Source organism: Plecotus auritus (assembly GCF_963455305.1).
Source record: "Plecotus auritus genome assembly, chromosome: 7".
Taxonomy (NCBI): Eukaryota; Metazoa; Chordata; class Mammalia; order Chiroptera; family Vespertilionidae; genus Plecotus; species Plecotus auritus.
In genome coordinates, this window is record NC_137774.1 from 106,232,440 (window position 1) to 106,253,066 (window position 20,627).

The 20,627-nt window shown below is 34.7% G+C and overlaps 1 protein-coding gene across 4 annotated transcripts in view; it reads right to left on the reverse strand.

Annotated features, from left to right (window-relative positions):
- Positions 1 to 606: 606 nt before the first annotated feature.
- AP3S1 (adaptor related protein complex 3 subunit sigma 1) overlaps positions 607 to 20,627 on the reverse strand; it is a 60,684-nt gene continuing 40,663 nt past the window's right edge. The window contains exons 4-8 of one of the 4 annotated variants that reach the window (XR_013961186.1): positions 12,104 to 12,175; positions 10,515 to 10,622; positions 7,040 to 7,080; positions 2,631 to 2,678; positions 607 to 1,239 (exon numbers count right to left, since the gene is read on the reverse strand). Coding sequence is in view for 3 of the 4 variants with exons in the window: in XM_080679831.1 (XP_080535957.1) it covers positions 1,111 to 1,239; positions 2,631 to 2,678; positions 10,515 to 10,622; positions 12,104 to 12,175 (357 nt within the window). In the remaining variant the exon portion in view is untranslated. The remainder of the gene's footprint in view (positions 1,240 to 2,630; positions 2,679 to 7,039; positions 7,081 to 10,514; positions 10,623 to 12,103; positions 12,176 to 20,627) is intronic. The other 3 variants (XM_080679830.1, XM_080679831.1, XM_080679829.1) reach the window with 3 other exon arrangements.

The following is a 20,627-nucleotide window of genomic DNA, read 5'->3' on the forward strand; positions in this document are numbered from 1 at the left end:
TGTGCTAATCGTAGATTTTGCCATGCCATATTCAGTAGCAAGATCAGACACCCAAACACCTCTATCATACCTTGCAATTATTTTTTTTAAGCTCTATTGTTGTACTCACAACTTTCCTTTTCACTTTGCTGCTATCACTAACCTCCTTAGGACCCATGGGGACTTACTGTAAGTATTTAATAATAATAAGCAGCAACAAAAGAAAACAAAAAATATTCTCAGCACAATTTCCTGAGATGTTAACAATGTGAGGTTTAGTGGTAAACTGACTCAGACTTGCACATTCTCTCCTTTGTTTGCCACCTGAGAAACACGTGACTGATTATACAGGTATCCGCATGAAAGGGTTGTCCAGTTGAGAATTAAAGTTTTGTTTGACAACCAAGACATTTTTTCTGTGAACAACTTGGTCAAGAATTGAATTGTTCGAGATGGGAGATGCTCGAGAACTGAGGTCTGAATGTATTAAAGACAGAAGTATAAATTTAACACATCGTCATTAACAACTGCTTAACAGTGATATAATACACTTTTATTTACTTTGTTGAGTAAGAGGGTCATAAAAAAATTATTGCTAAAGTAGATATCAGGCAAACAGAAAGGTGCTTTAAGAGTCCAGTTACCTTGGAGTTTATTTAAACTAAGAGGAAAAGGTCAAAATGTTTTCATGCAATACATACTTGATTCTTTAAATAACAGTTGTGACAAATAACAGAAAGAATTAAGGAATGCTATACTTGTGATCCATACAAAAAACACCACCAACACTTTGGGTTGTACATAATTTAAAGAAATGTTTCAAACACTTTCCAAAATACTGTTGTAGCCAATACATAGAAGCAAGCCTTAGGTGGGCATAGGAATGCAGTTTAGAAAAGAAATTTTTAAAAAATCATACTGAAACTACTCAATTTCTTTAAAATCACTGAACAAGAAAAACAACATTGAACCGCCATATTGATTTTACACAACTTCTATACAGTACCTTGACTTAAATCCAAGAGCAAAATGTAAGACTCTCCTCCTCTATTTTTGGTAAACAACTGCATGGTAAACTTAGATGACTTTTCCCCCTGGATTTTACCTGGGAGTGGCCTTTAAAATTTTTTTTTATTTAAAAGAGGGCAGGTTTGGCACTTTTATACTGATGTCACCAATGTTAATATTTCTTGGGATCTCAGGAAGATTCATATTCTTTACAGCTGAAACAGCACGGGCTGGAGCTCCTGCTAAGCCAGCCTGTATACAGAAGCAAATAAAAGAAAAAGATGAACAACTCAGGTGTAGCTCACCAAAAAACACTAAGAATGGAGGACAATAATAAAAGATTTTCATATAACAAGCTTAGAGACCAGATGGTAAGTTTGAATTGATATGGGATGGTTACATTGAAATACTAATCTAAAAAGAGAAAACAGTTGACACATTAAAAAATACAGTGAATACATGCGATGATAATGTAAAGATTTAAACACAAATTAAACTGTACCACTTGTATATTACACATCATATTCAAATGACTAAAAGCTAGATATCCATCTAGTATCTTGATATAACTGACATATGATATAAGCATGAAGCATATTTTACATTAGTTCTTTATTAAACATCTCATAACAATCATGATATATTTGGGGGTTTTGCTTTTAAAATGACATTTATTATCAATATATGCTGTGAAATAAAAACTAAAAGTAATAGATCATGCTTGTTTAGTTTTTTTACTTAGGGCTAATGCCTTAAAACAATAAAAAAATTAAAAAATTTTTTAAATTATGGAGGCTATTCTAAACTTTTAAATAAAGTTCTAGGACATTTAAAAAAAATCAGGCTTTTACAGTAAAGCCTAAATCCAAACAGAACAGGTCTGCCTAAAAATGAAACTGCAACAAGAGGATCATTCCAACCTTTGATGCATTAGTAAAGATATAGCAATTAAAAATATTCTGTCATATCAAGTAGATTCAACAACATATGTTTAGTTTACAAAATACAAATTTAAAAAATAGCATAAATGTAAAAGATAGCATATATATAATTTAAAATTTATAAATAAAATTTAAAATTCTCAGTACCATTATTGTATAATATTTGGCTTTTATCTTAGGAAAATTTATAATTTTTGTGAAGTAATTTTGAAAGAAAATATGCTTAAAAATAAAAGAAAAATTAACACATATCATTTTTCTCAAGTAGCTACATTAACAGAATTCATATTTTTTAAGGATTAATTTATATACCAATTTGATTTCATCAATTTTTAGTCATGCTATATAATAAAGCCAACAAACATCTCAATTATGTGGCATTATTGTCTTGCACAAAGATGACAATTAAGTAACACAAACAAATCTTCAACTTTGATTACATTACATATATACAGGGGTTGGCAAGAGTAGGTTTACAGTTGTCTGTATGGAAAATAATACAATAATTAATAAATAATAATACAAGAATAAACTCTGCTTTGCTTACAACTATAAACCTACTTTAGCCCACTCCTATATAAGAAACAATGCTCATGTTATTAGAGACACTAGTTTTAAAGTCCCATTTTGTAATTTTAGGTCATTTTTCTTATGTAATCCTACCTCTTTTGTTAATTAAAAAAATAATAATAAAGCTGTTACCTGAGAAAAATCTTGACTGATACAAAATAGGCCAGTGTAAACTATTTGCTGAATAAAGGATACAAACATTGTTAAGCAATGAAATAAAAGCCATGGATTATCAAGTCAGAATTGGAAATAATAGAAAAATCAGTAAACTAGTATTAATAGATGTGGTTCACACAGCAATGATAAGGGTGATATGGACGAAACACTACATACCCAATTAAAGACTTAATAGAGCTGGGACTTCAGTTTTTGTAATTAAATAGGGATTAGTTGTTTTGATGTATTATTAAAAATTTGATTGACCTCTACATTTATACCTACCTGAAGTAATGCAGTTTTTGTTACAACTTACTTCTCTCCCATTGCCCCCAAAGAAAAAGATATATATGAATATTACTTAGGGTAGCATAAATCATATTGAAAAGGGTCTTTAAGATGATCATTTCAAGAGAATCAAAGAATTAAGTCCAAATAATTTTACCATACTTTTAACAGAAGTATGTTGTCTGCCAAGGGAACAAAAATTATTTTATAAAATCACAGATATCCTGGAACCAGTATCATTTTTCCAGGTAGAATAAATTTTATAATTTTTCTAAATAACAAATCAATGTGCCACTATTTTTACTTTGAAATTTCTATACAGGGTACAAATGATGACTAGGCTATAGAAAAGTATTGATTAAGATATTTAAATATAAATATTTTAAAAGGTATAAATTATTAGAGGATTTTGTGAAAAAGAGAAAAGGTAGATATGTGTGTGTTTTACTGGATGCTATGATTTATATTATAAATAAAGTAATTGTTTTCAGTATTAAACTAAATATAATTGTCAAGAAGCCTTTTTTTCCATAATACCCTATACCATGAACAGCTAAACTGAACTTAAGCAAAGAAAATGAGAATAAAAGTGCAGTCTGTTAGGTTTCATTAGATTAAGTAATTTCTTTGTGACCAAAGATGGTGTCAACAGTTGGCTACTAATGAGAATATATAAAATCAATAGAGCAGTAGATTTAAATAGTATATATGTGCCAAGTTCTTATTATGTAAAACCAAAAGAAGTTTCTAAGTACAACAAATTACAATTCTTTTAAACATAAGCAGCAAGCCATAGACATGCAAAGGATGGTAACTACTCAGAACACGCAAATGGATTAAGAGAATCAAATTATTTCTCAAGCATGTTCAATACTTTCGTGTAGAATGTCATGAATTTATTAAATGTTATAAAATTTTAAAATTGTGATGTGTATGTCAATTAAGTTTTAATTAAAGAAACATTTTAAGAAAGCAGATTCTACAGAATATAAAATGTTAAGGAAAAATATAAGAAGGACTGTTGATTACTAAGTAGATGCTTATATGAGCTGTTAATGTTTATGTATAAAAACTTAGGGCTTAAAAAAAACACTTTATGTTATCAGGTAGTCAACATCCTAACTGAACTGCTATAAAATCAATTTCATTTTCAGACTTCCATGAAAGTGAAGTATGAAACATTTTATTAAAGAATAAATCATAATTTGTCATTAGAAAATCAATTTGCCAACACAGAAATGTAATTTTCATCTTAGTTTTCTTCTCAGTAAAGATATATTCAAAGCAACAAGACAAATTAAACTCAAATTTATAGAAATGAAGTTTACCTGACTTCTTAGTAATTTATACAATTTAAAATGTAAAATGACAGTACAACATAGTTCTTAAAGATTTAGGATAACATAGTTGACACAAGCAGAAAAAAAAGGAATGAAATCCTACTGGAGAAATAACTTGTTTCCATCTATGTTATTTTACTTGAGCACCACCATGGCACGTAAACTGCAGCAACTCCACTAACAAAAACAAATATATGAACCCAAAGCCGTTAGGAGTATGAATTAGATGAAGGAATGAAGTACAGTTTATAAAAGAATGGTCATGTTTTCTCTCCCATGAGATTAAATAAATTAACAGAATTAAGAGAAAGAAAACAAAATGAAGTCTGCAAGTATACCAAAATGAGGCCAAACAGATAGAAGACTTATACAGACATACTCTTGGAAATTTCAAGCACTGGAATCACAAAGATAATAATGGATGGATATGATTTTTTTTTAATTTTGTTTTTAAATTGCCAGACCCAAAAATAAACAAAATATGTGCAAGCAAAACTAAAAAAGCAGCATTACTAAAATATATTTTAAAAAATCTGAAAGCTCCCTTTTCCTCATGCAATAGCAATTAAATTTCTTGAAGGGAAAAGGAAAGAATCTAAATATTTATTTTATCTAAGATGTAAAATACCGACCTACCATCTTAAAATATTTTTTAAGCCTGAAATATAGCATAAGAAGATGGTAGTTGGAATAATTTGTACATACTAAAACCTTTACCCACCCTTCCTGCTGGAAGTTGGTATATGCACATTCAAAATTTTGACCTAACAGCAAAGTGAAAGAACATCAACATTAATAAACACAATATTAAATGGTTTCAGACACAAAATCATTGACAAATAATGGCAGATTTTTAAACATGTTTTGAATGAAATAGAAAATGCCAATATTTTAATTTCTGAATGTATGGTAAAATAACTTTTAATCTGGGAACTTATAAGAGGCTTGCTCTTTGCTTTAAAGGCAGTGCTTTAATACTGCAATTATAAACAAAGAGATGAGAAATACTAATGACAATCTTCTAGTGAGTAAGAATATAGTGTTTTATTTAAAATTTTATCAACATTAGAATATTTTATATAATCTTCATTTATAGTTTAATTTCTAGCACAGGAAGTGCCTGTGTGAAAATAATATAGTAGACTAATGCCATTCATGGATTTAATATAACTAGTCAGTTTTGACCTCAGGGGTCTCCACTGTAATTTTGTAGAACAGAATAACTGCATGTCAACATAGAGGGGCAGAACCAACTCACAGTCTGACTTCCCAACATCTGTTACTTAAGCCCCTTTTCTTATTCTGTACTCTTTAAAAATAGAAACTTGATTTGAAAAAGTAAAAAAGCTAATTACTAGTTCTAGGTATGGAAGTTAAAAGACCCCAGTGGTTGATGGTTCTTTGTTAGAAAATAGCAGTTTAACATAAATTAAAAACTAGAACATAGAAATTGGCAGTGATTTGGATCAATGGAATGATTTATTTACTTTCTATTGCTACGATAAAGTTATATGGATCTAGGGACCAAATGTGGTACACCCAGCTTCATGATATAGCTTATGAACCTGGGATAAGATCTCAGGAAATCACCTGTCTGATGCTGCTTCTCAAACACATCCAGAAAGCAATAATTTAGCGGCTAAATAGCTATGCCACATTCTCAGTGACATTTTCCTAATTATAAGGTAGATAATCTAACTTGTTAAGGTGATAGATTTTTTTTTCCTCCATAGGGCTCAAAGTATTTTTATTTTGAAGTTTTTAAATGGGGTCCTATAAACATTTTCATTTTTCCTGAAATGGCTTTGTACAAAAAAGTTGTTGCTCATCTACAGAGAAATGTTTAAAAAGTAATTCAAACAGTTTACTTATGGTGTAAAAAAATTTTTTTTTCAGAAAAATACCAGAGAAAATTTAGTTTTGTAAAGCTAGGAGTCTATTAAAAACATCTCTAATATTCGCCAATATGCTTCGCAAAAATACTCTAAGTTTATATTATTTTTTGTCTTATTACGACATGTTTGGATGTCAGAAGGTTCCTACAGTAGAAATCCATTTTATTTTGGTAAATATATTTAATTCCATTTTTTTAGAACATTTAATTCAATTTTAATAATTTCGGATCTTGTTTTTTATTGGCTACTTTTAATATGCACCTATTAGTCAAAACTAATAAGAGCAATTCTGTTAAGACTTTGGAACTGCAGTACTATTTAACAGTCACTGTTCTAAGCCTTCACTCCTTCCTACTTTGTATGCAAAACTTTGAAGGCTCAGCTTTTGGGTTTTAAATTTATAGTTTCCAAAACCTAGTAGGCAATTTTATGTTAGAATCCTAATTTAGAAAGATGAGGGAAAAAAATCTGTGAGTGTTAAAGTAAGATTGGTTCTGCCACATGATGCTCAAAATAAATTCTAAATTTAACATACAAAATAAATTGTCATTTCTACAAAATGTAATTTGTCAGTTAAATGACAATGTTCAAAAATAAGAACAAAAAACTTAACCTTTCCTTTCACAATGCAGGCAGACAAAACAGAACAAAGATGACATTGATGATATACTAGAAAAATACACTAAGTCCAATAAAAGATGAAGAAACTACAAGGAGAAACTAGAATGAAAAATAGGCTACAGGGACTATATGGGTTCATTAACACAAATAATTTTTGAGTCTGGCCTACATAATTAATTGCCTTTGACATCATTTTGCTTTCCCTTTTGTTAAAGTACATTTTTCTCAAAGTCAGCAATACCTTGTCTACCTGTCCTGTCTGGGAGATTGAAAGATAAAGGTCTGTAAAGAGAAGAATGGAAAGAGCTAGAAAGATCAGGATGTTCGGAAAAAAAGAGGACTAACTTTAAAAAAGTAGTAACTAAATTCAGAGTCATTTTTCATCTTAAAAATAACATGAAATACATAAAAACTACCAAGTCTCCCCAACCCATCCTCCTCCACCCACAGGGAGTCCTTTCATTCCTAGGCAGCTTCCTGGGTGCCTTTTAGATTTTCCCAAATCCCACCAACTTCCCAGCTTAACCCTCCTTTCACAAGATCCCAATGTTACAAGCAAACCATTTTTCTATCAAAGCAGGATAGCTGAAAATACACTGAAAGCATATCTTTGCTTCTTCTCTCTTTAACCAGTTAACTGCCACAATATTTTGAATTTAATTAAAAAGGTCCACTGCTTGCGTCTATAGAAGCTTATGGCGTACAAATGATTAAAGATCTGGGTGATCTTTGCTCCTACCTGTCTAGGTATTGGGAATTAAACTGGTTCACTTTTGATTGATACTACCATTAACCCAAAATAATAAAATCTTCGAAATCTGACAAAGTAAAGGCACCTAGATAGATCTATGTTATATTTTAAGAGCTGTATCTTACTTAATTAATCCCAGGCTGACTTTTAAAAGATAAATGTTTTCTAAATATCACTTAAATTAACTTTAAAAATAAGATAACCAGATCTTGTCATCAATTATGATACTATGGATTTTAATTAAGCCTTTCATGATAAGTTTTTGCTTACATAATAAATTGTAATTAAATTAGTAATTTGGGGGTTTTCTGCAGTCATGTATTTGGTAGATATAACCAATTTAAGTAACCTGGAAATAGAACTCACATGAAAATTTCTGACATTTCAGTGTGTCTAGAATAAAGCTGGTAGACTTCCAAACATACTTAAAATATATGAAAATTACTGAAAAATTATAAAAAGTCAACACAATTTCTTAAAATATGATCAGGACTAAATAGCCTCATTTTGACTTTTTTATAACTAAATATTAGCAGACATCACATATAGAGAAGCACTTACTAAACATATGTTGCGGTTTATCCCCAATCAGATTTAAAATATACTTTCTAGTAAAGGAGAAAAAGAAAAACTAATCTGGTAGCAGATAACAACTAACTGTATATTAAAAGATCATTAGTGGATGAAAAATGGGAGTATTCACTAATATTCAGAACCATTTAAAATAGTATTTATAGTATTCTTGTAACTTTCTATCAAAAATATAAATTCTGCATTTCACTGCTCTTTATAAATTAAAAAACTGCTTAACAAAATATCACTGAATAATCAAAAAACAAATATCCATTATGCAGTTATTATAGGTATTTTATGACTTTTGTCAATATTATATACATCACACTAAGGAGAAAAATAAAAAAAGAAAAAAAGGACACCACCAATGGAAAGGAATTTAAATACCTGGAAATTTTCAATGTGAAAATTCTAGGCAAGAAGTCTATATATTTTTACAGATGATTACACAGAATTGACAAATTAACACATCCATTCATTTTAGAGTGATTAATGGATTGTGTCACTGTCTGTCTCTTGGCATTTAAAATCTATAACCATCGTTTTGTAATGTAAAGTTTAACAGATTATATAAATTGGCGAGATGGATTAGAGGAGACATCTGCAATTTGAGTTGCGGCAGAGAGGGAGTGGAGGTATTTAGCCTCCTGCCCTATGGTGCCACTGAGAAGGGACAGGACCTTTTGGAGGTACCTGTGAAGAGAGGGGAGCAGGACCTCTCCCTCCTCCAGATTCCCACCCTCTAGTGCCAGCCCCCTGTGAACTTCATCCCAAAGTGGAGCCGGGATAGAGCACAGGTTTGGGTGCTAGACGAAAGACAAGGAGGTGATTTGTGAGTCTCATGTAAATTTGTACGTTGAAATATTTATGTTTGCATATATATTTGGTGTGCATGTATAATGAGCCAATAAACCTGATTGAATGTAAAAAGAAATTTTCAAATTATTATTTTAAGACTTTAAAAAACTACAGCTTAGAGTTTATAGAAAATCTTTTACTGTACATTATATATTGCAAACCAACCACACTAAATAATATTCTGAATTGTTTTCCTTGTCCTAGCTTAATCTAGTTTATATTTTCCCCTTTCAAAAACCAATACTTGAAAAATTGGCTATAGAACACAGAAAATACATACTTAAAAGAGCCATAATTTTAAGCTCTTCACTATTATAAGTCTCTCCTTTGGAAAACCAATAGGGATGGTAAATTGATAAGAAGAAATTTTAAATAAAACATTGGAAAATGTTTTTATCAGTTTCAACTGTTTCTAACCCTCAGATTTCATATTTATCCATCATCCTGTGTTTTACTCAGTTCTAATGAGCATAATATTTATTTGTATTAAACTGATCCTTTAAAGTACCAACAAAATAATAATTCTTCAGAACTCACCTGTTGTAAATTAATGCTAACATATTTTAGTATCTTGCTGCTTTTATAGTACTTTATACCAAACATCTGAACTTGTACTAATAATTATAAAATATATTTTCCTAATCTGAGTTATGACTATAAATACCAAAGGTAAGAGTATCCTCAAACAAGCATAGCACTGAATGAGATACTAAGACATTATCTATCTGAACTTCTGCTACAGTAATAAATAACCAAAATAATGTGAACTTGAGTTGCTCAGCTATAGCACCTGTCACTAATATTCAGCCTAGTACATGAGCGAGGAGTCACTAAATTCTAAAGTAGGGTTTTATACAATGCTAAAGTCCTGGCTGGTCCCCATTCACCCAATCTAACAGCACAAAGTTAGCACTGTATAACTAACCAAATCTTTCCCTTATAGAATGCAATAAAAGCCATGAATATATTTATCAACGAATAAAATATATGATTTAGCAAACTAGTCAGTGACCTTCGGGAAGGATCCAGAATTAAAAGATTAAGGCACTGAATTTCCTTTTTCAATATGTACTCAGGCTTGCTAAGCACCTACTATAACTTATTATTTCCTCATGAGAATTCCATTGCCTTTTCTCTCCTCTTCCAGAAATAGTTTTATAATGCTAAATTTATATATCTTTAAAATACAAGTTCTAAGATATCTTTGATAATTACTGACTAATGTTTTACAAAGCAAATATTTATTCCATTTTCAAGTAAATAATTTCTTTTTTAAGCAGTAAGAATCTGGAATTGTGTAATTACCCAAGGCAGGTATGACCATGGCTAAAAGAAGGATGCACAACTATTTGGTGAATAGTAGCCACAGAACATTTTGCATACTAAAATATGTATATTCCATTTAAAAACTGAATAAGCATACCAATTGTACCTAAAAGGTGATACTAAAGGACAAACAGTGAAAGCTACAAATCATGCATAATTTATGACCATGTTTACCACCTTCATTAACTAGAGCACTTTCCATTCTTACCTCAGATTTCTCCAGTTTATTTTGTGCATCAATTTGTGTAACGATCTCATTCATGTTGGTCTCCAATACCATTCCCCCCATCACCATTTCTGCAAGAATATTGTGAACCTAAAGAGAAAAAAATAATACATATTCATAAAGAAAATTCACTATAAAAACATTTCATAATTCCAGTAGTTTTTGGTTTAAATACTACTGTGTCTACTTTATAAGTATGAGCTGTATAATAAAACAATTTGGAATGAAGGCTTACAACCCACTTTCATCACTACTATAAAGCTTTAGGTAGTTATAAATAACCTTTTTAAGTTTTATTTTAATGGGCTATAAAACAGAGATAATAATAGTATCTCCTTCATAGATTGCTGAAAAAATTAAATGAGGTCATCCATGGAAGTACCCAAAACAAAGTAAATGATCAATAAATATTAGCTACCTAATGGTATTTTTAAGAGAGAGGAGAGAGATAGAAACATCAATGATGAGAGAGAATCATCGATCAGCTGTCTCCTGTACACCCCACAACCTGGTCATGTGCTCTGACCAGGAAACGAACTGCGACCTCTTGGTTCACAGGTCAATGCTCAACTGAGCCACACCAACCAGGCGAAAGGTAATTTTTTAAAATCACTTTTCTTGCTAAAAATTTATGCCACTTATTTTCAGACTATTTTATTCAATGGCTTAATAATTCAAAGCAATGTTAAATTACATGAACTTAATACAGAAAAAAATCTACATAGAGTAAAAATGGAATCTCTTCTAAATTCTGTATTACCAATACCCAATAATACTGATTAGAAAACTCAGTCATTCTTCCCTTCTCTCACCTCCAGCTTTTAACAGGCTAGCAGGGTCCTACTCTACTCTCTTTCATCCTTACTATACTGCCTTAGTTCATTTCTTTCTGGACTACTGCAACAGATTCCTAAATTGATTTCTCTGTCTTTAATCTCCCACCTAGCAATCCAACTTAAAAAAAAAATAGTCTTGCCCCCAAAATGTACAAACAAAGCAACAATGATGCCAATAAAAGCTTATTTAAAAAATTAAATTGATTCAGAACGAAGTCTAAAATCCATGGCACTAAAGGCACTTCAAAATTAGGCCTCTTGCCCAGCTGGGTGTGGCTCAGTGGTTGAGCATTGACCCAGGAACCAAGAGGTCACCGGTTCGATTCCCAGTCAGGGCATATGCCAGGGTTGCTGGCTCAATCCCCAGTGTGGGGCGTGCAGGAGGCAGCCAATCAATGCTTCTCTCTCACCATTGATGTTTCTATCTCTCTCTCCCTTCCTCTCTGAAATCAATAAGAATAAAAGAAAAAAATTAGGGCTCTTGATCAATAAAATCCCCCCTCACAAGAAGTGTGTATTTTATATCTATGCCTGTAAACCACCTCTCCTTTTCTGTCTGTGAAAATATCTACTAATCCTTAAAAATCCAGTTTAAATGTAATTTCCTCCATTCACACAATCCTAAGCAGAGAATAAAAATAGTATTCACTAAATCCATTTTTACTTTAACAACTAAAAATTAACATTTTTTCTCAGGTAAAAAGCTTAGAAGATTTGACAACATAGAAGTAGTACCTTGTCTACATGGAAAATTAAATCCAGTTCACAGACATTTTCAAAACACTTGTCTAATGTTTCCACAAATACCTAAGGAAAAAGAAAAGATAAAAAGTTAAAAGCTTTTGAGAACTGTGTAAGTTCATTCACATCTATTATTTACAAGGCAGACAATCTTGTGATAAAAACTTTTATAAATCTATTATTACATATCTCTTTTTTAATTAAAAATTATATTAAGTGCAAAAGGAGTAATTATAGACTATTCTTCATGTAAACTACTATTCAATACACTAATATATAAAACAAACTTTGCTGAAAATAAGAACTAGAAATTCTTAGCGCCTTTTACCTACAAAAGCACTGAAAAAATACTCAAATCAAGCTCCCTATCCTCATGTGAGGAAAAAGAAAGCTTATTAGTATTTTATCAGGCCTTGGTTGATGTGGCTCAGTTGGTTGAGCATCGTCCCATGCACCAAAAGGTCACTGTTTCGATTCCCAGACAGGGCACATGCCCAGGTTGCAGATTCAATCTCCAGTCAGGGTGTGTGCGGGAGGCAACCAATTGATATTTCTCCCTCACATTGAAGGCCAGCACTCCCTCCCTCCTTCCCTCCCTCATCAATAAAAACATATATATTTTTTTAATATATTTTATTGATTTTTTACAGAGAGGAAGGGAGGGAGATAGAGAGTTAGAAACATCAATGAGAGAGAAACATTGATCAGCTGCCTCCTGCACACCCCCTACTGGGGATGTGCCCGCAACCAAGATACGTGCCCTTGACTGGAATCGAACCTGCGACCTTTCAGTCTGCAGGCTGACGCTCTATCCACTGAGCCAAACCAGTTTCGGCAAAACATATATTTTTTTAAAGAAGTATTTTATCAGGATAGATGGGCATAGTACAAGTCGCTATCACATCTAATGTGGCCAGTAATTTCCAATTAGCAAATCAGTATAAAAGATCACTAAAAATTACTTATGGAAAGAACAGAGTCTTTGGAATCAGACTTCCTGGGTTCAAACTCTGGCTTGAACACCTTCTATGACCTTATATGAGAAAGGATTAACTCAGCCAACATGGCTTGCTGAAACCCTACACATTCCCCGAAATGGTCTGATTTCAGACCAGCCCTCAGCTAGCTCTTGGGAACTGAGCTCTTGGAAAGTTCTGTCTGACAAGAGTGTTTAATGTGCCTGTGGTCTTGGGCCACACTGTACCAGTATGAGCAGTTTATGCTACCAAAGTGATTTATGGCAAACATCTCTTTTTCTCTGAGGTTCAGGAACTTAAGTAATCAAGGTCAGTCACAGAGGTGCTACCTACCTATATGACTAACTCCCAATAAAAATTCTGGACACCCAGGCTAAGATGAGCTTCCCTGGTTGGGAACACTTTGCACATATCATCATTTATCACTTCTGGGGGAATTAAGCACATCTGTGTGACTCCAGGGGGAAGGGACACCTGGAAGCTTGCACCTCGTTCCATCAGACTTTCCCTCGGGTGTTTTTATGATTTTACTCTGTATCCTTTCACAATAAACCCTCACCATGAGCACAGCAACTTCTGAGTCCTGTGAATCCTAGTAAATCATTCAGATGACCCTGGGACCTCTGATATAAACAATCTCTAAAATTCCACCTATTTGTATTTCTATTCCCACTACCCTTCTGAATGGTAGCTTTCACTATTCAATTTATCATCCAAACTGAGGGGCGGGGGAGTATTAAGAGTAAAAAAGAGCAGCCATTAATTATTATTATCCTCTCTCTATATAAAGAACGAGGGTCGTAATATCCTCAACAACCGGAGGCTCGATCAAATGCCAGGCTACACGAGCAGCAGGAGAGCGAGCTGAACTGCTGACCTCTCAGAGAGAGAGAGAGGCGCAGCTGATCAGCAGTGGCAGCGGCTGCTGGCGAGGCTGGAGAGAGAAGCAGGATGATCAGATCCTGCTTCTCTCTCCCGGCCTCACCAGCAGCCAAGCCTCTCTCTCTCTCTCTCCCCCTCAGAGGTCAGCAGTTCAGCCCGCTCACCAGCAGCCTGAGGTGGCTGCTGATCAGCCCCACATCTATGATCAGGCCCAGAGATAGGCCCGGAGATGCTGACCGGCATAGAAACCAACCAATCATAACCAAATCTGGGTGAATTGCGAGGAGCCAATGGCTGCCTAGGAGGCGGACCTTTTGATGTTGACTGGCATAGAAACTGACCAATTAGAACCAAATCTGGGTGAATTGCGAGGAGCCAATGGCTTCCTAGGAGGAGGGGCTTTTGACGCTGACTGGCATAAAAACCAACCAATCAGAACCAAATCTGGGTGAATTGCGAGGAGCCAATGGCTGCCTAGGAGCTGGGGCTTTTGACACTGACTAGCATAGAAACAGACTAATCAGAACCAAATCTGGGTGAAGTGAGAAGAGCCAATGGCTGCCTAAGAGGCAGAGCTTTTGACACTGACTGGCATAGAAACCGACCAATCAGAACCTACTCTGAGTGAACTGTGAAGGCAGAACCTAAGGTGGGGGCTAAGGAGGGGTTTTAAGGGCAACAGCTATTTGGTGTAAGGTGTAAGAAAGTGATTCAATTTTTTAATGACCGGTTTGGCAGTATAGTGCACATGGCTGGCTATCAGTCCAGATACAGGAATTATGTGTTTTTGTCTGCCAAGAGCATCTCCTCCTGCTGAAAAAGGCTTCCCCACCCCCCATTTAAGTAATCCTATCCTATACAATCTATCTATACTAATAAAAGGGCAAGATGCTAATTAGACCGGGTCAACCAGCCATCTTCCAGACATCCGACTTCCTTCCGGACGAAGCCATAGTGGTGGGGGCCGAGGCAGAGGCAGTTAGGGGTGATCAGGCCGGCAGGGGAGTGCAGTTGGGGGCGAGATCAGGCTGGCAGGGGAGGGCAGTTGGGGGCGAGATCAGGCCAGCAGGGGAGGGCAGTTGGGGGTGACATCAGGCCTGCAGGGGAGGGCAGTTGGGGGCGAGATCAGGCTGGCAGGGGAGGGCAGTTAGGGGTGATCAGGCAGGCAGAGATAGTTAGGGGCAATCAGGCTGGCAGAGGAGAGCAGTTAGGGGCAAGATCAGGCCGACAGGGCAGGGCAGTTAGGGGCGATCAGGTAGGCAGGGGGGCAAGGTAGGGTCGATCAGGCCTGCAGGCAAAGGGGTTAGGGGTGGTCAGGCTGGCAGGCAGGTGAGTTGTTAGGAGCCAGTCATCCCGGATTGCGAGAGGGATGTCAGTTGGACATCCCCCGAGGGGTCCCAGATTGGAGAGGGTGCAGGCCAGGCTGAGAAACCCCCCTCCGTGCACAAATTTCATTCACCGGGTCTCTAGTATATAATAAAAGCCTAATATGCAAATTGTCCCCTTGGCGCCGAAACCGGTTTGGCTCGGTGGATAGAGCGTCGGCCTGCGGACTGAGAGGTCCCAGGTTCGATTCCGGTCAAGGGCATGTACCTTGGTTGCGGGCACATCCCCAGTGGGAGGTGTACAGGAGGCAGCTGATCGATGTTTCTCTCTCATCGATGTTTCTAACTCTCTATCCCTCTCCCTTCCTCTCTGTAAAAAATCAATAAAATATATTTTAAAAAAAAAAATTGTCCCCTTGGGCGGTCGTTTGGGAGTTCAGCCACTCACTATGACATGCACTGACTACCAAGGGGTGGTGCAGACATGGCGGCCGTCGGCAACGCGGTGCTGGCAGCGAGCGGCAGTAGAGGCACTGCCGGCACCGATAGGCCCCGACGAGAGTGGGACTGCAGCGGGATAGTGGAGCAGATGAGTGGGTGGTGCCAGGCCAAGGCAGGTGCGAGCGGGGGTCCAGGTGCTGCCCAGGGCCCAGAGGTCATCTGGAACCTGCCCTTCCACTCCAGATGCTTGTGCTTCGATCGCCGGCCAGGCATAGGAACTGTACCCATACAAGAATTTCGCACAATGGGCCTCTAGTTATCTATACTAATAATAGCCTAGGTGGTCGTCACGCCCTCATGCCATGATGCCCTCATGCCGTCACAATCTATCACCAGGAGGCTGTGTGTGCAGCAGGTGCACGCGGGTGGGCGGGGACTTGATGCTGCGTGCGCGGCGTGGAGACAGAGCCCGGCAGCTGCTCCACACAGCCAGGCCTGGGGGTCCCGTGGCCCCACATGATGCGGAGGCGGAACCACCGGCTCTGGCCTACCTCTTTGGGGCAATACATTGAGGAGCCCCGCATGGGTGGGTGGGGCCTACCATTTTGGGGCGATCGATTGTGGGGCTCCCACATTGTGAGAGGGCACAGGCCAGGCTGGGGGACCCCACCTGAGTGCATGAATTTCATGCACCAGGCCTCTAGTGTTATAATAATAGATGGGATGTTATCATAATAAAACAACAGCTTACAACAAGAGATATAAGCAGGACTGTTCAAAGCATAGTGAAATGTATGGTCACCCTATTCATAGGTGATCCAATGGGACAAAGAGTAAATTCTAAACAGCAGGTTTCTTGCTATAACTGCTCTTCAGTAAAATGTCATAATTACATGTTCTTAATTTTGGAAAATAATTCCTAAGACTTAATGCATTAAATGTTAAATTTGGCTTTAAAAAAATCAAAGACCCTCTTCAAAAAACTTTCTAATATGCATAACACGTGAACACAGACAGTAGGGTGGTGGAGGTATGGGTGGGAGGGAGGGGGCAGGCAATAAAGGGGTCAGTGGGAGAAAAAAGGGGACATATGTAATACTTTCAACAATAAATATTTTTAAAAAAACTTTCCATTACTTTTCATTTAGCAAAATTACTTAATATAATTAGAAATTGAGTGCCCCCCAAATAGCACACTGCCAATCTGTTACATGGACAAGGCCAATACAAAACTAATAATCTATAAACTGAAGTTAAAAAAAAAATAAGAAAATAAATTAATGGGTTCTAGCCAGAACCGATAAATAATAATAAAGTTGCTATTTCACAAGGAGAAATATTTTTTTAAAAGCAAAACACTAGTAGTGAATAGTAAATAGCACCCTCTTGTGTTTCATTTAAAAAATAATATAAAGTTTAAAGTCAATTTCAATATAACAATTATCTACTAAATAGCTACTCATTAATCTATGGCCTCAAGGAATTCAAAGACTGGTGGAAGAAAAATTATTTTTAATTTACTAAGAGAACTATGTTTTAAATTTTCCTTCATTTTAATAATATCTAGTTTAAAAAGTAAATAGCTATTTAACTCTAAGTCTCAGTTTCTTCATTTGGGCATATTCATGGCACCTATTCCATAGAGTTGTTTTAGTGATTAAATGAATAAATATAAACGGCTTCGAACAGTGTCTCACCAAAAAAAGCACTCCATATACATTAGCTAGTACTATAATACTATATACAATTTCTTTCTGTTTGGGGTCTTCCATTAAATTTCAGGAGGGCTTTATTCCTACTGTTTCTAAGCTATAATATTAAATGAAGTACATAAATGTAAAACTAACAAGTTATAATATAGAAAAGGTCTTAAGCCCAAGAATAGTAGGAATAAACTTAAGAATACTAATAGAATGGCAAATGGTCTAAAAAAATATTTTCTTAGCAGCAAAATATTCTAGAGAGATAACTGGTTTCACTCAAACCAAGAATAAAATATACCACTAAAAATATACCAATAATGCTAGGGAAGAGAGACTGAACTTAAAAATCAGATCAAGTACCTTTAAAGAAAAATTATGAATATAGCCTAGGTACACACTCCAATGTATACCACTGAATAATATTCATAACCTTAAAGGTATGACTGGATTCTACACTGGATTTGCACTAAACCCGACCTGGACATTAATGTGCCAATGATTATAATCCTAGTAAAAATAGAGACATTTATTGTGCATTTACTACAAGCAAGAGAGAGAGAGAGAGAGAGAGAGAGAGAGAGAGAGAGAGAGAGAGAGAGAGAGAGAGAAACAGTGATGTGAGAAACTTCAACCAGTTGCCTTCTCATATGCACCCCAACCAGAAATCAAATCCTCAACCTAGGTATGTGCCCTGACCAGAATTGAACCCACAACTTTTTGGTGTATAGGGCAATGCTCCAACCAACTGAGCCACACCAGCCAGGGCTAAATTTTCAATTTCAATTTCAATATGAAGGAATTAAGAGTTGATGAAGGGACCACCTGTATTTTATATTCATGTCATAATGATTCTGAAAGAGATCATATCAATGATTCTTTTTGTATGATTATTTCTCTTAGAAAAGGTTAGTAATGATAAACTAGCATTTATTCAGTCTATACTATTATGGCAGTGTTACTGTTCCAAGTGCTTTAAGTAGATTATTTTATTTAAACCTTCACAGTAATCCCATAAGGCAGGTACTTTTATTAACAACTATTTACTGAAGAGTAATCTAAAGCAAAAGTTAACTACTAACACAGTTATGTAGTAAAGTCTTTGTTAAATTCAGAAAGTCTCACTGCAGAACCAACATTCTTATTTACTAGGAATAATCCTTTCAACAACAATAAAAAACAGCACTTTGTTTTTAATGTAGTAGAAAGTAATTATTTAGAATATTTGGAAAATACAGAAGAGCATAAAGCAAATTTTTAAGTTTCCATATTTTTACCACCCACATTAACCTAGAATTGTGCAAAACTGCTTATACTACAGGAAATTACATTGTAGCTCCTGCATTAAAGTGATTTAATATGATTTGTATGTTGGATTTAGAAGTCTAAGGAAGAACTGGGGTTTTGAGTTTGTAAGGCTAATATATCAAATGTTAATTTTAAAAATGAAAGTAGCCTCTGATTATTTCTTTTTCTGCACAAAAGCCAATCATGAGAACATTTTAAAAAATATATTGATATAAATTATTAGAACTATATTTAAACTTCCAAGCAAAAGTTGATTTTAAAAATTATATATGGCCTTGAAAGATAGTCTACCTATAATTAAACATGCTACACTTGATGTTTTGAGCACTGATTTCAAACAAAATAAAATGAACAAAAATCTTAGAAAGTTTTCCACTATACAATTTCGACTAATAAGTACATAAGGCATGATGGGAAAAATCACTATTTGGCAAATACTACAATAATAATTCTTTCGGGCAAACGTTATCAATAGATGTTAAAATTAATGACCAAAAACATGATTAGGAAAAGAGTATTTATGTGGTCTCTAAATTATTCCCTAAAAAAATACTTTTAAGCACGAAGGGAAAATGAAAGATTACAGTAAACCTGACAGGTACTACCTTTAACCAAGAAATCAGAATAAATATCACAAGTAATAGGACAAAAATGATACCCTGTACCTCCTGATATGATGCATTAAAAAGGAAGTAACATCGCTTTTGTGGTATTCTTGCCAAAAATACGTAACCTGATTTAATTATTAAGAAATACCAAATAAATCCAAACTGAGGAATATTCTAAAAATAACTGGCCAGGACTCTTCAAAGAATCAAGGCATGAAAGACACAAATAAAAGTCAAAAATTGAAGAACTACTGCAGAGTAAAGGAGACATGAAAACTAAATGCAATATATGACCTGAATTAAAGTCTGAATGAAAAAAACATTATATTAATGGGACAATTGGCAAATTTTGTATAATGTCTTCAAGTTAGACAAGAATATTGTATCAGTGTTTACTTCCTGATTTTGATCACTGTGCTTTGGTTATATGGACAATGTTAAATTTGGGGAACCTGGATGAAGATAGAACAGGGAAGAATTATTTGTATTATATTTGCCATTCTTTTTTAAGTCTGAATTAATTTCTAAAAAAAATATTTAAGGAACCAAAAAACTTGAGGAACCAAGCTCAAAGGGAACTCTCCTGCTCTACATCTAATTCCTTCCCGAAAACCTACCATTCTACACTAGGAAATAAAGAATCCACCTTAAAGAGAAACACTATAAGCTCAGATGTTTCCTCTCTCTCAAACATATTTTGAAGGGAAAAATTAAATTTTAAGTTGCTTCCAGATCCAAAATTCAGACTTTAAGTACCTGAGTTCCAAAATACTTCCTTCACCACTATAAAGTGAATAATAACAATGTCTACTACATTCTAGGCTCAATGCCGTCAGCTATTATATATATATATATATATATATATATATATATATATATATATGTATGTATGTATTACCTCTAATTCTTACAATGCTGGCAAGGTAGGTATGAATATTAGCCCCTACAGATAAGAATATTTGGAATGGATAAGGTTAAGTAATTTATTCAAAGTCATATAACTGTTAGATGACAGAGCCAACAGTCAAATCTATACCATCTGATTCCAAACACCAATTTCACACTATGATGCCTCCCAAGAGAACTTTTGAGATGTCAACAAGACATGTAAATTACAATAGCAAGTATCATCAATTTGATTCCAGGATTTATCATGAAGTAGCAATGTAAATAACTGAAAATGTAAATTTTACATTTCTAATTATTGAAAATTAGACTTCTCAACAAGAAAAAAAGATTTAAAAAAATCTTAGAAATGCTGAATCAGTCTAACAGTC